This window comes from Antedon bifida, chromosome 5 (assembly GCF_963402885.1).
Source record: "Antedon bifida chromosome 5, ecAntBifi1.1, whole genome shotgun sequence".
In the NCBI taxonomy this organism is placed as follows: Eukaryota; Metazoa; Echinodermata; class Crinoidea; order Comatulida; family Antedonidae; genus Antedon; species Antedon bifida.
The window spans coordinates 10,193,273-10,217,017 of NC_136230.1; the positions used below are offsets into that span (position 1 = coordinate 10,193,273).

Here is a 23,745-nt window from a genome sequence, read left to right on the forward strand (position 1 = left end):
TAAGCTAAGATTTATATTAGAGCAATATATGGGTCTGTTTCTGCCGAGGGTAGATAACTGGTTAAATAGTGAATGAATGATTTACTTTTTCTTGGTAGAAACAGGAAAAATCTGGTTATTGCGACAATTTGAGTTTAGCTGCAATGCAAAGTAACAGCATTAAATAATTCCTCCATTGTAACAGTATATTTGGGGTAACTTTGGAGTTGTTGATTTCACATCTTATTAATTTTTTACCATACCCATAATGGTGATATACTAGTGATATAAAAAGGTAAAGAAGATATGAGTTTTTCAATATAAAAAAATAATAATTACTGAACAATTTATTATTTGGGATTATTCAGTAGAAGTACAAGTCAAATAAGGCAAACTAATATTCTGATTATATGCATAGAAAAAATCATTTAATCTATTGTGGATTATCCACAAGATTAAACATTAGGATTAATATAATATTAATCTACTCATCATGAACTTCACCTTAGATCTCCCTTGGAACATTCCATTATGTCCCAGGGGGAAACTTTTGATATTCTAGTAAAAGGTGGATAATTATTTTAATTTATTTGCAGAGCCCACGGGAATAAGTTGTATGTTTTATGGAAATACCTGTCAGGCATATCTAGTTGAGATTGTAATGTATAAAAATCACAGGAAAATAAATGACATATTACAGATGATCAGGTAGTAGACAGTCACATGCTCTCTTACTTTTATAAAGGGCGACTCGGTTGTCAATATAAGATACAGTTAACAGCATTCACATCTGATTTTAGCAGCATACAATAATGATTGTATAATAGCATATTTTCATTAAACTCTACATTCGTCGGATATACTTGTGACATGTCTTGACGAGCTGAATTGTCACCGAGCCATGGCGTGATTAAGAGATGACAAGACAAGATGCAGTAAGACAAAACATTGCTGCGTGATTTATGTCCATAAATGATTTAAACTCCATAAACAAAAGAGTGATGACATCAAAAAACCATTCATGATGGATTAAGAAATTTTAAATTGCAAAATATTATAGTATGCAGTTCCAAGAAAAAGTTTATATCGCACAAAATCTTGATTATACAGCTATTATGTCGATACTGTTATGTTGCAATGCCATGCCACCTCCTTCATTGCTAATGGCTACAAAGACGCAGTAGACCAAATCCAGATTCAACAAATTTAGATGGATGTCTAACCTCTTTATCTTCAGAAGTTATATTAGAAATACAGTTACTATAAATTTTAATATTTTTCTTCTATCCAGACAGTAACATATATAAATTTGTTTGTTGTTTTAGTATAGTATAATAATGTCTAGTTTTTCCTTAGCCACCTAATATTTCTAAAAACCTGCCTATTTTTTAAAATCTTGCCTAATCTTTCTATAGCCTCTCTGGGCTTCCCATGGCTTGCAGTGTCAGATTAATCCTCCTGTAGGAAAGACTATCTAGTCTTTTCATACATAGCATATCTAGTAGTATTTCCTATGGCCTACCAAAGTTACTTTAACCTCATAATAAATGTTTAAGACCAAGGTCAACAAGCTATTAAACTAATAATAATTACGGTAATGAAGCATGTTTATTCAATTACTTAGCATATCAACTTTAATGCTTAAACAGTTAAATTTCACTTCACTAGGCAATCAGCATAAATTAAAATATTTATGCTTTATTAAGAATTTCTAAGAACTTGACACTAATTTTTTAGATAATTTTAACAAATATTCTGCTTTTGTAGTTTTTTTTAAGAAGATAAAATTGATCAACTGTATTTGATAATCTTTTTATTTCTTCAATAATGTCCAGGGCGGTATTTATATACCTCCCTAGATCAATCTATCAACATAAGTGTTATTTTTCCGATATTTCAGCCAATTTTATAAATTCTTATTAATATTCAAAAAGAGTTCCACGGTTTGTTTCATATGTAAAACTAATCTATATTCTCATCTTTATCATTTGAATAATAAATTAAAGGCCAGGGACAACACTCTATTATTTATATTTATGTTATGCACATGAACAGAATATAGCTACACTTTCCTTATGATTGTCACGTTCTAAGTAACAAAGCCAATAATGAGGATTAGTGCGCAATGAATTGCTTGACATGTGAATTTTAAAAACATAATTTAAGATATTCATACATCAAAGAAACAAGTATATAATACTAGAAGAAGATATTGTGTAATGGAATTCACAACTAAAACATTACTTCGGACGAGTAAAATAATCAAATCTTTCGACACGCTTAATGAAAACATTTATACGATTGGAAATTTCTTTTTGAAAATATAATAGAAAGAATAATATTTTAGTGATGAAATTTTGAATTATAAATTGTGAAAGAGATATTCAGTTTAAAATTGTATATACTGTATTACTATTTCAGTATTCCTTACCTTTACTAGTAAAGAACCGGTACTAAATTTAACATTCCATTTAAATTTAAAAAGAATTTGTGATTACTATGTTTAGATTCGAGCTCAAGGAAGCAGCAGATACTATACCAACAGGATGCTAATGTGAGTTAGATTTACTCAGAATTATTTGAGAATACAAAATTATATAGATTATGTTCTCAAATTATATTAATATATGATGGAGACCCCTGATAAAAATGATTTTTAAAAACGAATTTCCATTTTAAAGTGGACCAAGAAAATTTCATGAATCTTGAACAAGAATTTGGAAAAAGGGTAAATAATAATGTGTCATTTTAATCCATCTATCAGTGGAGGCCTTTGATAGATTTGGGAGAACAAAGGGTCTGTTCCGACCTATGAAATTATGGTTTTGTATTGTATGCGTCGTACAACTCCATAGGGCTGAACATTTGTTTTCTACAAAAGGTATAAGATACAAAATTAATGAACGAAAGTCATGGCAGCATCAAATTGGTTCCTGTATATCGGATATTCACACTGAACGGTGAAAAAAAGAGAAAAGATGCCGTAGTTAATCAAGTTGGATTCAATTCCTATACAACGCTACACATGTGACCACATTTTACAATACAGAACTATAATTCTGTAGTATAGTATGAGATATTTTTGCACCTTCTTTCAGGAAGTGTTTAAACAAACCGAGTACAAAAATAAAATCTGTAGTCACTGCCTATAGGTTCTGAAACTAATACCAAAACTGGTCAATAAAGATAACTAAAAGTTAAACCTTTGTTTGCCAACAAACCGACTGCAATCAAGGAAGTTTACCATAAAAAACTGCTGTTTGTTTGAAATAATTCTGTAGTTCCAGTAAACGGAAAAATAAATCAATATTGGAATGTGCTTTGAATTTGATGTAGTGCCCTTTTCTTATTGTTAAAGTATGTGACCACAAAATTTGTGTCAATGAAAGTAAGGAATGCTTGCTGGCAAATATTGAAAGAAATATGTTCAACCTTTGACAAAAATGTTATTATATTACACTTACTGATTACTTGTTTATTGTTTTGCACATAGTTTCAGTCTGAAAAAACTGAAGTTAATAGGAACAATCACTGAGGAATTAGTAATTTATAATATGAAACAATAAACAGTAGTTTTTTAAGTAACATTAACAACATATTTCAATAGAAATATATTATTATTTATTATTACAGTATCATACACTACATCTTATTGTTTGTAATTGCAAACCAAATTATATGATGAAAAATATGTTTTCAAAAGTTTGTAAGAAAACAAAGTCCAAATCAATTATGAAAATAAATAAATGAGAAACAATATTACTGTAATTAAAAAAACATGAGTAATTTGCAAGACAGCTGTACTAAGTATGACACGGCAACAACGCACAAGATGCATTACCACAGTGCACCAAACTGGAACAAAAGATTATACAAAACTGATCCTTGCTATCTATTGATAACAAAGGCAGATGTAAAAGATATCAGAAACACGTTTCATTTTCAGATGGCTGGTATTAAAGTATTATTTTAAGATTCTCAAAGATACAGTTGGTCAATAGTTATATTTATTTATTTCTGTCTTGATTTTTACTTTAGTATCACAGTAACATTTCATTTTCAGATGGCTGGTATTAAAGTATTATTTTGCTTAAAAAGATTCTCAAAATAGTCAATAGTTATATTATTTTCTTTCTTTTAACATTTTCAGTATGATTTTGAAAATTTATCACAGATATACATAGACATAAATAAGGTACAAAACATGCCACAGAAAATTAAATTGTCCGATAAAGAGCCAAAAGCCAAAAGAGGACACAAATCCAATGGTAATATTATAAATCAAAATGACTAAAAAATACATACCGTATAAAAAATAATAATAATATAAAATATATTTGTTATCCTTATATAGTATATGTCTGGAAAATATTATATTGAAATTGAAAATAAAAACTGTAAAAGTACCTTGGAGAAATTTCACTTCACAAACGTAAATAGATGGAATAGAGGGCATACATATTGTAATAATAACACAAACAAATTGAATAGGTAATACTAAAATCACAGGTAAGCTTTAAATAATAAATAAGAAACTATGTAGAAGACCATGCTGCTGTATTTCAGAAAATACACACTACTATCCTTGCATCAGTACTGAATTAATACAATAAACATGCAAGTACATATAAAAATATTGCATAATATCTAAATTGTTCAAAAATATAATAATATATAAAATAGATACATATAACTTACACTAAAGCAGACTGCAGACATACTAAAGTAAGCAAACGATGCGCTTTAACAAAGACTGTGATCACTTGGTAATGCCTCGCAGGACAACCCTGGACAAATTTGCTAGCAAATCATTTAAATGGTAGAGGGCGCCATAACACTTGGTTTTTAACTCAGAAACTTACTTTTACCAGGAAGATGTAAAAAGAAATAATGTGCCTACTTTTACAGTAGTTGATATTGATGATAGTAGATGATTTTATTAAATTCATTCAATGAATACATAATCACTCTTTCCTGACATAATAAAATGTAAAAAGTGTGCAATAAATGCATTTAATCAACTAATGATGTTTTCAGTATCACTATCATCATTTTTTTTAGTTAAAAAATATCATACTTTGAACACACAATTTTGTAGTAAGTTATTTACTTACTTAATATATTGTTCCGGATAATAAACTGTTAAATTTGACCAAAAAACTGTTTGCCATCTATACATTATTATCAATAATTAATACAGATTTACTATTTTTCTCCTTAAAATTATGGTTTTATCATTATTTTTTATACTAATATGCGACATTAAATGGCTTATTCAATTTTTATGAAATTAGTACTTTTAAAGGGATAATATCTATTTTTTTTTACTAATTGCATCACCAACAAACCTTTTAAAAAGGCATTTGTGGTGGTACCGTAGTACAGTTGGTACAATAAAACAAAAATCAAACAAATGATACTTCATGTGCAAGAAGAGTCTGTTTAACAATTATTATTTTATTTTTGACTTCCACCACACTCTTTGTAGGTATGCTAGGCAAGTTAGTGTAATGTGATTAGTGTGATGTTATGTTCTGTCTGTTTTATTTCTAGGGTAAGAAATAGTACATCTCCTGACTAGATTTTCTTCCATAGTAAAGTGTGCTTAGAAATGATGATACTATTAGGCTGCGTAATGTAATGTGAATGACAAATACATTTTAAATGTTTAAAATAGATGAGAAATCTGTTATATTTTAAAAATACAATGATTTGTAGAAAAAGAATGAGTCATTGTATGAGCATTCATGCTAATTTTATGACTGTATAGGATCAATGTTTACTGTATAACATTCATGACTCGCATACCGTTTGAACACATTTACCCTCATGTACATCTGCAACTTCCTCCCAAAAAGTCTATTAATTTAGCTGCCATCTATAAATTACATGTAAAAAACGAACATAAAAATATTCAATATGTTCCCAAATGTCTCGTCATCCGAGCAGAAGATAGGAATTCTATTTAGCTTTAATACATATAAGTAGAAAAAACATTGCAATTGATTATGTCAAAAGTAATTAATGAAAAATATCGTTGAAAGTTAATTTGGAAGCTAAAATGAACGAGTCTAAATCAGTGTCAGTTATATATACACATGGTCACATATTTTACATTTTCTGTCGTTTCTTTTTTAAGATTCTTTTTTTTTTCTAATCTGGTGAGCAATCGATCATGATTTACAGTAAGCTTTAAAATGTTATCATAAGCTTTGAAATAACAGTTTTACCATTACAGAGACATCGAACCCAGTCAACTCAATCATGCACCAAGAAAAAGATGACAATGTTTCATAAACATATGTAACATAAAAAATGAAAAGTATGAGGGTGTTAATTTTATCTTTTGTGTGCAATTGAAAACTAGTGCTGCTCTACCGATGACAAGGGCGTTAATAATTCGCTACACAATCATACTTAATACCATGAAACCACCAGTCTCAACATAAGACTTAATATTATTTAATATTTTATTACATCGGCCGTTTAGAGTTTCTCTGTTACCGTAAAAAAACCATTCATTATTTTAATCCTTATTTTATTCCATTTGTTCATCTTTTATAAAAAAAAACAAAGAACTCAGAAACTGGCTTCCAAAAAGATCAAATAAATCAATTGGTTTAAATGAAATAATAAGCATATACTGTACACTTATTTCTGATAAGATACTAAAAGGAGGTTAGATGATAATCACAGTTATTTTCATCTGTGTCTTATGGCACTTGACTTGTTAATCAGATTAAAATCAATGAAGCGTGAAATTGACGATCTGGGAGTAATCAGGTTAATGAGCCATTAGCAATAGCATTATAATCACTCATTATTTGATTACAGGTTAAACATAGGCCAGACATTACCTTATCAAGTAAAACCGTCTTTACAACCTTTGATCACTTTAAAGCCCTCAAGTTTGGGAGAAATGTGCAGAACAATACATGATTGTAACATTGTACATAGCATACCATCTACGAGATTGCTTAAAGCGCGTAATTTTCAGTAAGCTATGGGATCAGATTTCAAACTATTACCTAGGTAATGTATGATATTGATCGGAGAAGATTACAGACCAATTTCATCGTTGATGAATGTTGAAGTAAATGTGTAAAGTCGGAACACGTTCATGATATCTACTAATACTATGCTATATGTACATAGATAATAATTGAAATATCGATGATGATGAGTAGACGTGTTTAATTAAGTAGACGGTACTGACAAGTGTATAAAGCCTGCCCTCGGGTATAGTAGACCCATCGCCAGCAGCGGCATCACGTATGTTGGGTCGCAGGGTTGAAAGGGATATTCACAAAGAATAACGAGACATGACTTATCCGGTATTAATGTCTTAATTCTTTTATTTATTATTTTACTTTAATTTTGTAATCTCCACAGTATAAACATGTTCAAATTAAATTTTCTGATGTTTGTACTGTAAGAATGGTGTTTTATGTATCATGCTCAGCTGTTGTACAATTCCCTGTCTTTAATGTCAAATAATTCCTTAGATATTTTTAAGTGTTATCTTTCTGAATGTACAAGTGCCAATGTAATTGTTTAAACTTTTACCTAATAATTATATAAAAAAAATATATATATTACTAATTTTATATCCAACCAGTTTGATATAAAAAAATAATGTTTAAAAAGCTTGTTTTTTTCCTCTTTATATTGTAACAAAAGGTTTTGTTCGAGGATTATTTTCTGGAGTTATAATTATTTAAAGTTTGTCCTTTCTTCTAGAAATTTAGAGCTTTTTTTCAATTAAGAAAACGTTAATTTATTTTTTTCGCATTCTGTCAGAACAATTTTATTTTCAACTGTATCACTATCATTCATTATGTACAATTATTAATCAACGATATCTATAATGATATTATCTGCCTGGGATTAATAATGTTACTCAGGTCATTATTACAATTAGTTCAACACAACAAACACAATTATGATTAGTTACAGGTACTTAAATTAGCTATTTTCATACGCACATAATCACAAAACGACGGTCTGACATTCGCATTCATGCTAAACAAATCGGAGTATGCTGTATCACCCAAAGATCAGCTATCACTGTTGGATAATTGGTTCTGTCATTATGTTTGTAATGTTGTAGTTTTACAACGACATCTAAACCACCTGCACTAACGAAATTTACTATTGCAAAGAGTAAACTTGATTTCACAATGCCTATGATGGATGATTTTTAGCCATTGATATTTTCATATCTATTTGCTATGCAGTTGTCTGCTCTTGTGCTAGGTCTGCACATTATAGGTTTTATAATTTTAATACATTGCTTGATTGCATGTCCAACATTAATGGTAAATTTGATGCGCCATTTGATGCACTATATGTTGGACTATTAAATAAAAATCTACAACCTCACATATTCATTTACAGAAGATCTAACAAGTGTAGATGTGCATACCATTTTATGAGGTTTAAGTGCATTGATAATTTGACTTGTACAGAAAGCACAACTAAGAATAGTGAATGAAAGGAAGAGGGGCTTTACATTCACAGATATGTGTCAGTATGGTACTAATGTACGAATACAAACATTGACGATTGTAAATGTTCAGCTGGTTTGTAGTAAACAAATTTGGTAATTATTGTACCAATGTCGAAAAACTTAGTCTATAGTCATTCTTCTGTTTATGTGTAAAAAGCAACAAAACTGACTTTTAACCATTTAAGTTTCTTCATTTTTAACATTTGTAAAAAAGAAAGTACAACACATTTGACTAACAAAGAATCAAAATGTTAACATTAACGTCACAGGTCAAAGTTCAATCCATGTGTAGATTCACTAGCATAACTTAATGTAGAGATTTGTAATTAATCCATAGCATATAATGATCTTGAGCTTTGGCAGAGACTTATCACCTGTGCCTAAGTACAAAAACGTGATTCTAAACCTGAAATATTATCATCAGTTAAAAATGTGATTCATTACGAAAAAACATTAGTTAAATTGGAAATCCTATCTGAACCCATGAATTACATACATTAGGTGATGTGAAGAATTTTAATAGAATGAGGACATGAACCTCTGTGAGAAAGTGAGAATATGAACTGAAAGTTTCATTTATTATTTAAAAAAAATTGAATGCTTGCTTCTTCTTTTCTCACTATGAAATTTCTCTTTTCTGAATGATAATAATCAAACAGTTAAATGTAAGAAAATTAAAAGGGCTGCAAAAGTAGAGATGGGCTACCCAGAATGAAATGTAATCAAATACTACTTAGCATGTAATACTTTAAAATGGCGTAAAAACACACAAGACGAAAACGACTAAATGTGATACGCTCAGACGGTCAAAGTGTCATGGGCTCAAAATGTCAAGATTTTATTATAGATGCCTTCCTAAATAAGGTCTTACAGTATTTAAGAGGATCAAGTAGTGGCATTGTCTGCCAGCTGAGGATTTGAACCAAGAACTTAGTATGTTTGTTGAGCACCCAACTACATTTCCACTACACAACATACAGTATGTTTATTTGTTTGATTTTTCATTTGGGATCAAATAACAAGCTAGGATGTTATTAATGACACAGATAAATAACCAAATTTGATCCCCTGTATCATTCATGTCAAGCATGTTGGTCTTTTAATCTATCGGAAAAAGAACACAAGCACATTCCTCATACATAAATCTCCAGTTTCCATAGCAACCAACATGCCTCATGTACCCATATCCAGTTTAAGACTACATTATGTATTAATGACGCAGAATGGCTGTTTGATGCGGTTACATTAATGTTTTTACTACAGGAAATAGATCCGGATATTCACCTAATTTTCGGCAGGTTCAATCTCTTTAAATGGTCATCTGGGTCAAGGGTCAAACCAAAACCAGACTATGAGGTTTGTGATTCTAACACATGTCTTTAAAATATTCTCAGAAGCCACAGCTTTCATGCAGAATGGTAAAATGTGGTGAGGCCAATTTCCAGGCTGATGAAAGATCGAAAGTGCCCTTGCTGACATTTTCAAAGAGGAGATGTACAAACTTCCACAGCTTAGTCGGGCCTAAGGTTAGGATGGAATATGATCACATACAAGTTAAAATAATTTCAAAATATTTGGGTGCGTTTAGGTCTGAAAATATGGTAGATCTAGACTTCATTTCTGGGTCTGCTGGGTCACAAAATTATGTTGTAATTTAACAATTTTTAAAGTTAAAAATATTTAAAGGAAAACGAAGAAGAAATTCTATTTAAGATTTTTTTCTGAATTATTACCACATGTTTTTGGGATATTTTATAATTTTTTTGATCAACAAGAGTTTGTTGACTTGAAAATAATACTTCTAATTCTAGTACTTCCACCTGGGAATTTGGAAGTTGCGATCTTGTTAAACATAACACATGTTTTTGCGTTTCCAGTTGAGTACATACATAGGAAAAAAAAGATTAAAATGCATGTTAACCACAAAATAAGAGTACAGTAAAATAAATACAGAATTTCAACTTACCTTTAGTGAATCAAAACAGGCAATAACTTTGCCATTTTCTACTGTTACAGTTTTGGCAGGATGGGCAAATTTACATTCTGAATCTGGTCGTTTACACGTGCCTCTTATATACTCGCGGCAAGCCTCAAGCGTCAGCCATGCCGTATCACGAACTGCCATTATTCATGGAATTTGGCACACAAAGTGGAATTTTCACAAGACAGTCTAATTTCTATGTTTATCTGCGCAGTTGTAGCTTGAGCCTATGCATAAACTTGGGTTGTTTTGTAGCTGCCGTGTTTTTTTCCTAGCTGGCTTTGGTTTGGTCTTGCTTGTTCAGTAATTAGTAAAAGTAAAGTTTTGCAGCGTTTAGGTCCGGCAAACAGCTAACAAAAAATCTGTAATGAGAACATAAGAAAATCACAATAATTTTATAGCAAAATTTAGTATTAAAAGAATGCATATGCTCCTTTATAATGTAAACATAATTGTCAGGTTACAGATATTGAATTATAGAAAGATTCCTTTTGATGATATTCATAATGTGTTTGCTGCCCTCTATATTCAAATACTCTTAAAACAATAAAGTGAGGTGAAATAGATGTATATTATGACTGTTTATACATCAACTCTCCCTAAAATGGATAATTTTCAGTCGATATAATTTGTCTGGTATTTAAAAGTTTTAAGAATTAATTTTACATAATAGGTAAGAAGTGAGGACCTTTGAGACATTGTTTTGTTTGTTAGTTTTCTGGTTCTATTGAAATTATTTATAAAAAGGACAATCAAAACTAAATCTAAAAAGTCACAAGGAATGACTGGGCTTGAACCTACAACTTTCAGATCCTTGGCTGGAAATTCTACCGTTAGACCACCAAATTTATGCTTCATACTTCAAACTACAATGCAATGCATATTTCACTACATTCTTTCTATTATCATATTTCCCTCGTTACCGATTATGTTCATAAGTTTACTTGGCAACATACTATGCATTTAAGTCAAAATTAATAACAATTGAATATGTAATAATTTTTTTTTTAATGCAAATTTAGTATAGAAGAAATATTAAAAGAAATACTAGGAGGAACAATGTGTTGAGAAATGTTAAGATTGATTGCATGGTATTTAGAGTAATCCCACGAACAACAACAAGCATTAGTTATGATTAGAGTGTAATAGTACTGTACCAATAAGTTTTAGCACAATGCATAAGTCATGCTTATTGTATAATAATATAATAAAACAAACATGTGAGATGTTTAGGAAATATCTTATGGTTCACTGATCTCTTTACTTAAGCAGTATTATTACTACTGGCATAATAAGAACAAGTGACAAGGAGCTGGGTATAACATTTGGGGAAAATTAGGTAGTGGGATTTATAGATTCTACAGATTACATTCACAATGGATTAACCAAATGGGTATGAAATTTAGCCTAAACAAGGATGTGGGATTATACCTGAACTACCATATATCTTAAGAAAATGGTTATTTCAGAAGAGTACTAAGCTGAAAACACAATACTACATTGATGGGTTAATGATTATAATGTAATGTACTTTAGGCACATTTGATATAGCGCAATTAACTTAAGTCAATTATTATAATATCTGTATTTAGTAAGTTTTACTAAAAGCATTGTTATTATAGGTTAAAACAAAAATCACCGTTTTGGACCCTCTCGTTTTAAATAATTAGCTATGGAAATAATTTATTTATTTACTTCAATATTCTATAAATGATGCTATAAAAGTTTCTAATGTTAAGGCAGAGACATGATAATCCAATTTTTGGAAAGAGGTTTGCCTTACTCGCTTCATAGTTTTGGTAGAACAAGTCTTCTCAAATAAGGATTGTAGTTTAAGTACCATTTGCCAATGTGCCCTTTAAAGCAAAGAATGCCTCTGTCATAACGAGTAGGGGTTGGTTACCCTGGTGTAGTATTTCTACACAGTCCCTGTTGTGGATAGATAAGTGCCTGTTTACATTGCATTGACAAGATGTGACCCTTAGGGAAGGAGCATAATTGAAAAGTGCCTTAAGATCTTCTATTGTTGAAGGTGTTACAAAGCATTACATCACCATTTTTTCCCAAGATCAATGCAGAACATATATTGTAATTTGATGCTGGATTTTTAGGCCAGGTGAAATGTATGTCAATTATATTATATTTTCATCTATAGTTGACACACAGACTATGATATTAAATGACTCATTTGATGTAAAAGACCATTTAATTATAATACCAACCTATAAAATGTTTATGGCTTACACAGCATAAAGAATGCATAGATTCAAATTCAAAAATAGATGTTGATATTGTGTGTAAAATAATATTTATTATAAAAACATAATTTCTTTCTCCTTGTTTGCCATTATGACCCTTTTGTTAAGATTTCTTCTCAGAATAACACAACTATGTTTTTCCATGAGTTTCTTTGAAAATAGATCAGGATGCTGTAGTGTAGTCAATATCAATTTTACAAAATGAACACTAAAATATTTAAATTAAAACAACAGATATCGACAATACATAGGTAATACTGATTATTCTCCTTTATCTAGCAAAGAGGCTTAGGTGAGGGAAAAGATGAAGGATATAGAGGGGGAAGTAGTCTCGATTGTGAATAATCTTTTTGTCAAGGATTAGGGCTGTATTTTATGTTGTATTTTCTGGCAGTTTATGGTAAAAACTATTTTAAAGAAATAATTGTTTTAATGATTACAGTTCACTCTCCAAATGAGAAAATCAGAATCTCTCCCAACAGACTCTTTTGTTGGATAAAAAATGTTTATTTAGCATTAATAACATGTTTCAAGTACCAGAATTTCTTGGAAAACCATACATATAGGCCAGCTCAAGTGTGTCCGGTATTGGGAGAGTTGGCTGTATTTCCTATTTCTTTGATATACATCTCAATATGGTGTAGTATTAGGTACACTTAGTGTGGAGAATAAATAAAACAAACAAAGGAGGGTAAAGATGGAAGAGGAGAAATGTATTAACAATTGAAAAACCAATGCCACTATACTCAACTTCTTCCCTGCACAAGTTGTCAAGACTACACATTTGGTAATATCTTATATATTTTTTAGAAGACCAATAACATTTCTTTATATTATAAAACAATATTTTAGTTTAGAAAGGTCAAATTAATTGAATCTAGGCTATGTTATTAACATTAAATGTGTTATTATAAAAACACAGGATTATAAAATGAGTTTAAATTAAATAATCCTAATGAATAATTTATGTGAATTTCTTATTATAACATCTATTAATTCAAGGTTTCCCATTGAATTTAATAATTTAAACAAAGATTTTTTATTTTGGGTTTACATTACATTAACAATCAATAAATGTAAAGTACAATTACACACTAATGGTTTTCAAGTAACTCTAGGGTTTTATTTTTCAATCACATTATGGAATGAAAATAATGTAATCCATCAACAATCAAAACCATATCTGTATGACATTTATGATTATTACTGTATATTAAAGTGGCCATGTAAAAGATCATTATGCCTTGGATTTAGTAACTCCCAACGATAGCATTCCTATGGTGAATAAGAGAGTAAGACAGGGAGATCACTTTTTAGTAATTCTACATCAGGGGATTTCTTTGAGTGGTTACCTGATTCAAGTTGACAGTGGGTGAAATCAATTGAAATAATTTTCACACTGAGGTGAGAAAACATTTTGCTGGGTTATCCCTCAGAATGTAATGACACATGCTACAACCAAAGACCTTTTCTGAAAAGTAGGCCTATAATTTTTTAAAACATGCATCAGCTATTGAGATCGGTTAGTTTGACCAAATTAAGTCCAGTGCGATGAAGGCTTTAAAAGAAACAAAATCTTTGAAGCATTTCTGTACTAATCGCAATAAAGTATGGCAAGGTGGCATTTAATATAAGATTGTATAAATTTAGAACTTTCCTTTTAATATACAATATCTCCTTATAAATTTTATATGAACAATTTATCTTTTGGATTAGAACGCCTAATTATATCTAACCGAAAACAAGCAACATCATGAATAACTTTGCGAGAGTTCTCTATTTTAATTAGGAATTTCAACACTTGTGTCATAGCGAGTAATTAGATTCGTAATTTCATTGAAGGATCACATCACAAATCCTATGGGACCTTGACCAAGTTAGGGATTTAAACATTTTTCTTGTACATGGATTCTAAATCCAGTCACGCGCGAGTGAATTCAAATCAGACATCAAACTAGTATTACGCACTTGGATCAACGTAAAGTGATGACAAGAAACAGAAATAACAAAAGTTTTGGTGAGATAAGGTCCTAATTAAACAAGGTAAAGTTGAATAGACCAGTCTATCGACAGTCGAAAGCTAGGCCAATTTAAATTGGGTGTTAGAGCCTAAACAGTGTATGTACTCTACAGGTTGGTTTGAGATTGTGCATATATTACTGCCCATGTATATTATGCATAGGCTTACCGCACAAAATGTTCAACATTTTTTAACAAACCTTTACATGAAATGCACCTCAATCATGAGAATGGACCCAAATAATGCATGGCACGTGATATGTAATGAACCAATCAAAGTGCAAGGATACACTTGATTACTGTTGAAAGGCTAGAAAGAAATTTGAATGAATTGAAAAACCATATTTTGATTTATTTTATACAGTAAAATACATTTTATTTTTATTATTTCTTTTAGTATGACCGTAAACCATTCCTTATAATTTTAGGTATTAATGCTTGGTACCCACCAGAATGCAACTTAAAGACGTATGTGCAACACAAGTAATTTAATTGTTGCATGGGATTGGTACAGTACGTGCATGTCTTTGCATTGCGTCCTTGTGAGAACCAACCTTAACTAGGGTATGACATATTTAATTAAATGTGCGGGTCTATTACGTATGAATAATTTTATCTAAAGCTATCTTCACCCACAGTGAGCTTGCTTTACAATCAGTACCTCATATGTTTTAGGCCTACTTATGGTACCATATTACAAAATAATGATATTTTCTCAGTTATCTAGTATGTGCTGTGATGAGCATTTGTCTAATACTTCACCATGGAAATCTTTCAACAATATATTCTATTGAATAGCAAAGTATAATACATTGAGCATTCTTTCACTGTCATAGAACATAGCAAATACTGATTTAGGTATGGCCATTAATAAGAATAAAGCTTGGAATAAAGTAACTCATCTTCTTTGTACAGTGATATTGTTGCCTATACATTATTCCATGTTTGCCTTCACTTGAGGGCTAAACAGTTGAGTATATAAACTTTAAACATGATATATTGTAATATCTTTACAAAATTAACATTTTATTCTCGTATATAATTATGATTTCACATATAAAATGACCCCAAGAAAAACGGTTGATTTATTAATCATGAAAATCTTCCTTTTTTACATGGGGTAAACAATAAATGCGTTCGATGAAGGTTTTACTGAGGTATTATTAGTATGTTTACTTTATAATTTCAAGGCTTTCCCCCAGTTTTATAATTTTTAAGCCGTGGGCTCCCTATTTCACTGAGAATCTGTTCTTCCATTAGTGACCAAATATATTAAAGAAAAAACAAATAATAATATAGTTTTAAATGCAAATAATAGCCTCAGTAGAATCAGTTTATAGTTTTAAAAAATAATACAAAAACTAACAAGTAAACATGGACCAATCGAAGAGATAGTTTACAAGTAAACAAATAAGGGGGAAATATAAAAACTGTTTGTCTACACAGATGTTATGGGATTAAAATTAATTATTTTTATTATCAATGTTATGTATACTAGTATTACTGTACAATCCAATAGTTTTATTGACAAAAATAATAAGATTCTAAATTAAAAAACTAGATACCGAGACAAACAACATTAAAAGGACAAATGTCTGGCGTGTGCAGTTTTGAGATAATCTGCCTTCTTAAAAATGTAAATGTCAGGTTCACGAACTGTAATTTAAAAGGATTTAGGTAGGGTTATCTAAGAATAGCCTGCATAGGCCTACCACACTGTATTAACATCACATTCAATTATGCATAATCATTACCACTAACGATAATGACCAATGAGTGTAATTTCAGTTCAAACAGTAACTTTATCTTTCAAATCGTATGCTTGTCACGCACTAAACAGACCAGTTTTGAGAAGAATAATTTGTATTTATTTGATTTCGAAGAAAGCAATTAAAAAAAAAAAGATCGTGACGGATATGCAATCACTGTTTTCTAAACGCCGAACAAAACTATACGAATGTCAACATACGATGGAAAGTTTATGTGTATTTTAAAACGCAGAATTAGCTTGTTTTTAACTGCCGCAACAAACTAACAAATAATTTAAATTCTGTATGTCAAGCATCAGTATCGCTGATTGATAATTTTTTGCATTATTATTGGCACTGAATCTATTCACCCTGTTTTAATGTAGTGAACTCTTGCTATTTCCGTATGAATGAGTGCATGTTCGATGAAGCCAGCGGCCATAGCTTAGTTGATTAGTACAGTAACAATTAGCATCTCTGCCCAAGGGAGAACAACCAGGAGAAAGCGCTATTGATTGCGATTGTTGATTTGAAACATGATAGGGCCTAGAAATAAAAACTGAAACAATTGACCAAAAGAAAATCAAAGAGGTTTAGTAAATGGTACCACACTGAAACAAGACAAATACAGTCTATTACAGATTAAAAATGTCATCATCAAATGACATCAAAAAATGTTAACCATTTTGACGGAAGTGATTTAGCTCACAGATTGGATCCCACGGGCATGCACGTAGTTGTTAAATTTAATTCAGAACATGTTCGTATAAATATTGTTTTTGCTAGAATGAATACCGTAACACAAACTGCTATGTCTGCTAAATCAGGAATTATGGAATACCTCACTGGATAACATATAAATAAACATGCCTACGTTAATTTAATAATGAATATGAAATTAGTTACAAAGGCTATGAAAAGAAATTTAAAAAGTTAAGAATATATAATAGGTTAGGCCCCCAGTGCTAGGTAGTTGATGTAAAGATGAGTTAAAAATACACTTGAGAATGTAGTAATCCTCTGATACGGATGTAATTAATTAAAGGTTCTAAACAGCCTAGACTGTATTATAATTACCTAGTATGTTATCTAGGTTACATGTTCCTGTCACAATCCTTCAAGTAACACTTCTAGCATGTTTTCCTCATCATTTTTTCTGGAAATCATTAGTTAAGTTTCATTGATCAAGGTTTTATAAACAGGGAAACTCTGGATTTAAATGTCTACCTTCTTTCTGCTCTATTACCTTCACCAATAACACAAGTCATATCGACAACTAACATTCAGAATGCAATATTATTTGAATTTAATATTTTCCTTATTATTTTTTTTCTGGAAATCATTAGTTAAATAACATTGATCCTGAATAATTGGCAACTAATGATCATAATTCAGAGAAACACTTGAATTTAATGTTTTCCCTGTTATTCATTTTTTTTGGAAATCTTTAATAGCTAAATTTTTATCCTGAAATTTGTGTTTTATCCTATAATATTCTCTCTAGGTTTTTAAAGTTAAAATTGCTATTTCTACCTTTACTGCTCCATTACTGAATTACCTATCCCTCTTCCTCCTAAACACAGGTCATATATCGGCAACTTATGATCAGAATGAAAGGAAGCACTTGGAAAAATAAATACATTGATTTATTCTAGAATCCATTTATAGAAACTCGGTACATGTTATTAATCAACTTGCTATTAACGAATTACACCATAAATTAACTGAAAATATTACGATTCATAAATAATCCTCTTACGATTTTCCCGACTATGATCAATTAAAAGCTGCCGGTACTCATCTGAAGCATGTAAATGCTGCCCTCTATTTTCATTACAGGTATATTACTGCAACACTCCAAATGTTCCAGCTAAGAATTACTTTGAGCCCTCATCCAAGGCAAATTTAATTTTCATGCAAATATTAACATTAACAATCTTGTAATCTAACAAAATGGATTGAAGCATATGTACAGGATTGGGAGAGATTTTTCTGTATTGTATGACGAAGTGTAATCCCATGCTCGAGTATAATCCCACCCCCTAATTTAGGCTAAATTCCATTGCTAATTCAACTCAAGTATTAAATCCGGCCCTCAAATATTTTCCCAAATTTCATAACCAAGTATACTGTACATGGAGTAATGTTTATTATGGATACCTACACATATTTGAATATTTCAGTTACATTTGAAATTAAAAGGGTGATAATATGGCCTCAAAGGCTATTTAACTAGTATACAGTATAATGTATAGGTATTCATTATCCACATTGTTTTAATTTTCCAGTAGTAGGCCTAATTAAAAAATGTATTTATCTCAAAATAGAGAAACATCAGATATGTATATCATTCATTCAGGATAGTTACAATATTTCAGTAATGAATTGAAAGTGGTTTTAAATTGATAACAACTGCAAGGTAACAACACCCAGCAGGTGAGGTGCTAAAGGTGATAACATCAGGGTGCAATCCTAATCAACGCAATTACATTAACATCTAAATGATGCATGATATTCAGTACAGGTCTCCAACTTAAATATTGCTTTCTGATCAACAACAAAATTACAGTAATTAATCATAACACCATAGAACTTCAACCTCATGGGACATCTTGACAGGGGTTATCATATAGACAGACAAGTTTTGTTGATACTAGGAAGTATATTATCTCAACTCACATACCAGGATTGAGGAAAAATACTTCCATGATACCAGGAGGAGAAGAAGATCCATATGGTATGAGAGTAGTAGACCCTCAGCTGCAACTAAGGTTTGGTTGAGGTAAGAACATTTGGTAAAATTCTTGACACTCATTTGCCAAAGTGAAGTCATATAATAACAGTTATGAACGTTTAAAATCATAGAACACAAAATACTATCATGTCAAATCAGGGAGGTAAAATCTCCCTGATTAACCTCGCTGGTCAAATACTGTAAGTAAATGAATAATGTACAAATGCTGTGAAAATCGTCACCAGACAAAAGATAAATGGTACGCCTTATGTCTGGCCAGAATGCAAATTATGACATGGTACAAAAGTTGAAATCAATTTTAAGGTGAAATGCTGTATAATTAAATGTTATATTAACAAATAAATTATTTATAAAAAAAATCTTGTTGTTTGGTACAGTTCCCACAGTATCAGCGTATACATTTAATGAGTTGATTTCATTGATTTACTGATACAAAAAAACCATTAAATGTTTGTCTTCAATTGTAAATGTACACAAAAAAAAACCCATAAAAGATGATCCTACACTTCTAATCCAAAATTAGTACCTGCTTTAAATACACGGTTCTTAACCTCGTTTAATTCATTGTGATAGCCAAATCATAATGTTGCGTATTTTGTATGTATTTCCATCTGGGGTGGATCCAGGAGGAAGGGGATATAATTATTTTAGAAAGCAACGGCTCTTGTTCCCCCGTCCGAATTTACTGGCCTCGCTCACAAGCATTCTTCCTCCCCTTTTCTCTAAAAAACATCCCGAATATTTATCTCCATTTCTGTACGTTTGTATTGGACAGAATTTCTTTAGTGATTACAGATATTCCGTAGTACTTCCGAGAACCCAGTTTATATGCAAGAATAGCAGCAGCACTGTAGTAGCACATTATGGATGCACTTACTATTGCTATTGGACAAGTCAATACACTCAGTATATTCATACAGGCTCTCCCTGGTGACATTTCTAATACTTTGGTAATTTCTAGCACTCATAAATTTAGATTGTCAAGCTGTACTAGAATACTAAATATTGTACTTAATTAACACTCAAATTGGTAATTAAAAAAATCAAAAGAAAAGGTTAAAATTATCACCATGATTTAAAAGAGTAAAATATCAATAATTGGCGAAATTAAATTTTTATTTTATAATTACTATTATAATTGAAGACATATCTATATGGAAATTGTAGATAATTATATTTATTAATTTTTTAAGTATTAGGTAGAATTAAATACTGTGTATTTATTTGGAATAGCTTTAAAAAAGTATATACAAAGAAAAGTTGATTGATTATTAATATTTCTAGTTAATTATGTGGACATTTTAATGATAAGATATAAGGAATAATGGTAGAGGTAGTGATGGCATTTTTCTTTATAACTCATCTAGATTGATTTAATAATCAATGACAATTTTCTTTGTTATGAGATTTGCAGCCCTCAACATTTTGTGTGGGATGGGGAATCTTGTGTTGACCACACATAAAAACTTCATTTCAAGCAGTCACTGAACATTGCTTAGGGCCAGTACACCAGGGCAACTCCATAGGTATAATAAGCCTCAGTTGTTTACTTAAGCCCTTCATATCTATCTTAACTTAAAAAGCAAAAAGATTGATAAATGGCAGCCCCGGAATTGAAACAAGCCTAGTTGGCGTAATCTCAGAAGATGCCTACTCGAAACAAATGGCATTATTCTACATACATTAGGACATTAAGCTGAGATTAGGGTTTTATCTTGAATCCTTGATCATAAAATTTATATGCGTAAAATTTATAAACATGTTTAAACAAATCCTTTTGTCACATAAGAAAGAATTACAAAATACTTTAAGTAGGTTAGTATAGATTTGTTTCTTATCCTATGACGACAAAATTACAGAATCATTTCTTTGCAATTAGCAGTTATCAAAATATGAAATACTTCTGACGTCATAACATAACTATCACAAATATTTTCTTACTTAAAAAATTTGGTTAGAAAAACAACGATCTGGATTTCAAAACATTGTAATTTATGGGCCAAATTTAACTTCATCAAATTAATATGATTAATATAATATTGTACAAATATTTGGATAGAATGTGAATTTATTACCAAATGATATTTTTTGCATTGAGGACTCATAAAATGACGGAAGTCATTAAAGAAAAATAAATAAACTAAACAAACAATAAGTTTAATCTGAATGAAAGGACCTACCTATTATTCTCACAACATCTGAATGAAAGGGCCTACCTGTTATTCTCACAACATCTGAATGAAAGGGCCTACCTGTTATTCTCACAACATTTTAATTTGTTTGTAAATTTCTACTTTACAAATATAAAGACACTAGACTTGCAATTGTTGACGTTTTGTAAAAATAATGCATATAACTTTAAAAACATTAAACCAGGTCATTTCTTGTCTTAAATGTGCATTCTAAGATTAATTATGATAAAAAGAGAAAAACAATGCACTACCAAAGTAGCTTGCGTCGAAAGTTCTCTTGTTGACGTTTCTAGGCCTAGCTTAGTTAGGCTTAGTTTGGTAGGCCTAGCTGGTAAAGAGCGGTAACATACTAATACCGTACGCTAGCTATAGGCCTATAGGTCTTGTTGCTGAATTAATTGTCTTTCCTTTTTTGGAAGAATCTATTGTTATTAATACAAATTGGGTAAGACCTGGTATTTTCGTTGAAAAGTTACGGTTCTTTTCTTTTTTGACCTTTCACACGATCGGTCAAAGTGGCTGCATCACATTACATGAAAATGGTATAAAACAAATTGATGTATGGATCTATCAAAACAGCTTTAAGAGCTTTTCAATTGTGGCCTAATACTTGAAATAAAATATCAATACCAGTAATCAATTTTATTAATGTATTAATTGTTGGAAACCGTCTTTTATGGATGTACACACATACAATTATTAACAATAATCAATGTTATTGATGAAATATTTATACAAAATTAACAAAATTTGAAGAGTATGGTAATTCTATAATGCATTAAAATATAATGATTATTTCACTTGCGATGAGGAAGGGTTAGTGTTACCCGAAAGCTCTGCAATTTCTTTCTGGCTGTTTTACTTTATAGTTTTCATTGAGCCTTTTAGATTTTTTGTTATCTCCATTGAAATCCAGCCACTAATACTACCACAGAATTGACATTTTGTCATTAATTTGGATTTAATATCAATAAACTACCACCCTAAAAATACTTACAATAAACTAAAAAACAAATTTTTCACAAGAAACTTCCCTATTTACTCAGACCACCAACATGTAATAAACTAAAGATCATGGAACAAAGTTCACAAAACCATGATAATATTTATGATAGCTGAATGTTTTCAAGTATCAGATTAAAATCTTAAAGTAAACCTATCTTACTGTTGAATAGATAATACAAGGAAATGCACTGAAAAGATTTTAATCAGAATACAGTAAACACTCCTTTTGGAACACATTATTCGTTTTTAAATTTGAAATTTTCCCTCCATAACAACTCTGTGCATAGTGAAGAGGAGAAAAACCCCAATTTTGTTTTTGGTCACAAGATCATACTCTCCTAAATATTTATTTTGTTTGTTTATATGTTTGAAACATATAAATAAGGAATAAAAAATAATCATTTGGTATTATCACAAATTTTTTAGTACTACTGTAATTTATTTACAATTTACATTGTTAAAAATGATATGCATTGAAACCATTTTTAATCGATTGGATGGATGAAAATTATACACTTTCTTTTTAAATGCTAATTATCATTGTAAGGTCTTTTAGATAGGCAATTTCTTTTTCTATACAATCATAATAATTCTATACTATTATTTCTATGGCTTAAAGCTCTTTTTCCCTTTGTGTTGGTCGACAAAATAACACAATACTTATACATAAATAAAATTAATATGAATAAAGTATACTATAATTTAAATAGGAAACTGGTCTTAGTGTGGCACTAAAAAATTAAATTTTAAAAAAGAATAAAAGGTTATAGAATGTCATACAATATTTGATATCAAACTCATGTACACTAAAATTAAGATATTTATATAGTGTAATTTTTCCCCCCAAAAAAGTTACTTTCACCTATTCCATTTGTTTTGACCATTTTAACATTTTAAGTGTGATGGGGGCCCAGAAAAAGACTGCTGTGACGTCAGATCAGATTGAAATAACATCACAGTCTACTTATAAGAAGGTGAAACATAGTTATAAAGTTTAATACTATATTTTTGTAAATAATTTTTAAAATTTTAATTGGATCAACAAAACAACATAATATGACTACATAAATTATTTAATTAACATGGATTCAGATAAAATTATTTCAATATAAACAATTCTTAACACAACATTTCTGTATGCAGTAACTTGAGTAATACTTGATTGATTAATAAAGTAGTGAAAAAAAACTTAAGTTTACCTTATGTTATTGTATGGAAGTCCTATTACAAGTGGGATTGTTTCACAGGCTCTTCTAAGCTGTGTATTGCTTAAAAAATCATAGCTTTTGCAAAATTGTC

At 30.2% G+C, this 23,745-nt stretch overlaps 1 protein-coding gene and 1 long non-coding RNA gene across 12 annotated transcripts in view; one reads left to right on the forward strand and one right to left on the reverse strand.

Moving 5' to 3' along the window:
• Nucleotides 1-23,745, forward strand: part of LOC144842732 (uncharacterized) — a 173,360-nt gene that overhangs the window by 69,977 nt on the left and 79,638 nt on the right. The window lies entirely within an intron of this gene.
• LOC144842664 (muscleblind-like protein 1) overlaps nucleotides 1-23,745 on the reverse strand; it is a 179,460-nt gene that overhangs the window by 58,066 nt on the left and 97,649 nt on the right. For 10 of the 11 annotated variants that reach the window (XM_078699170.1, XM_078699172.1, XM_078699173.1 and 7 more), the window contains one exon: nucleotides 10,455-10,831. In XM_078699170.1, the coding sequence (XP_078555296.1) occupies nucleotides 10,455-10,613 (159 nt within the window). In that variant the 5' untranslated portion in view covers nucleotides 10,614-10,831. Of the gene's footprint in view, nucleotides 1-4,677; nucleotides 4,947-10,454; nucleotides 10,832-23,745 lie in introns of those variants that run through there. The other variant, XM_078699176.1, reaches the window with a different exon arrangement.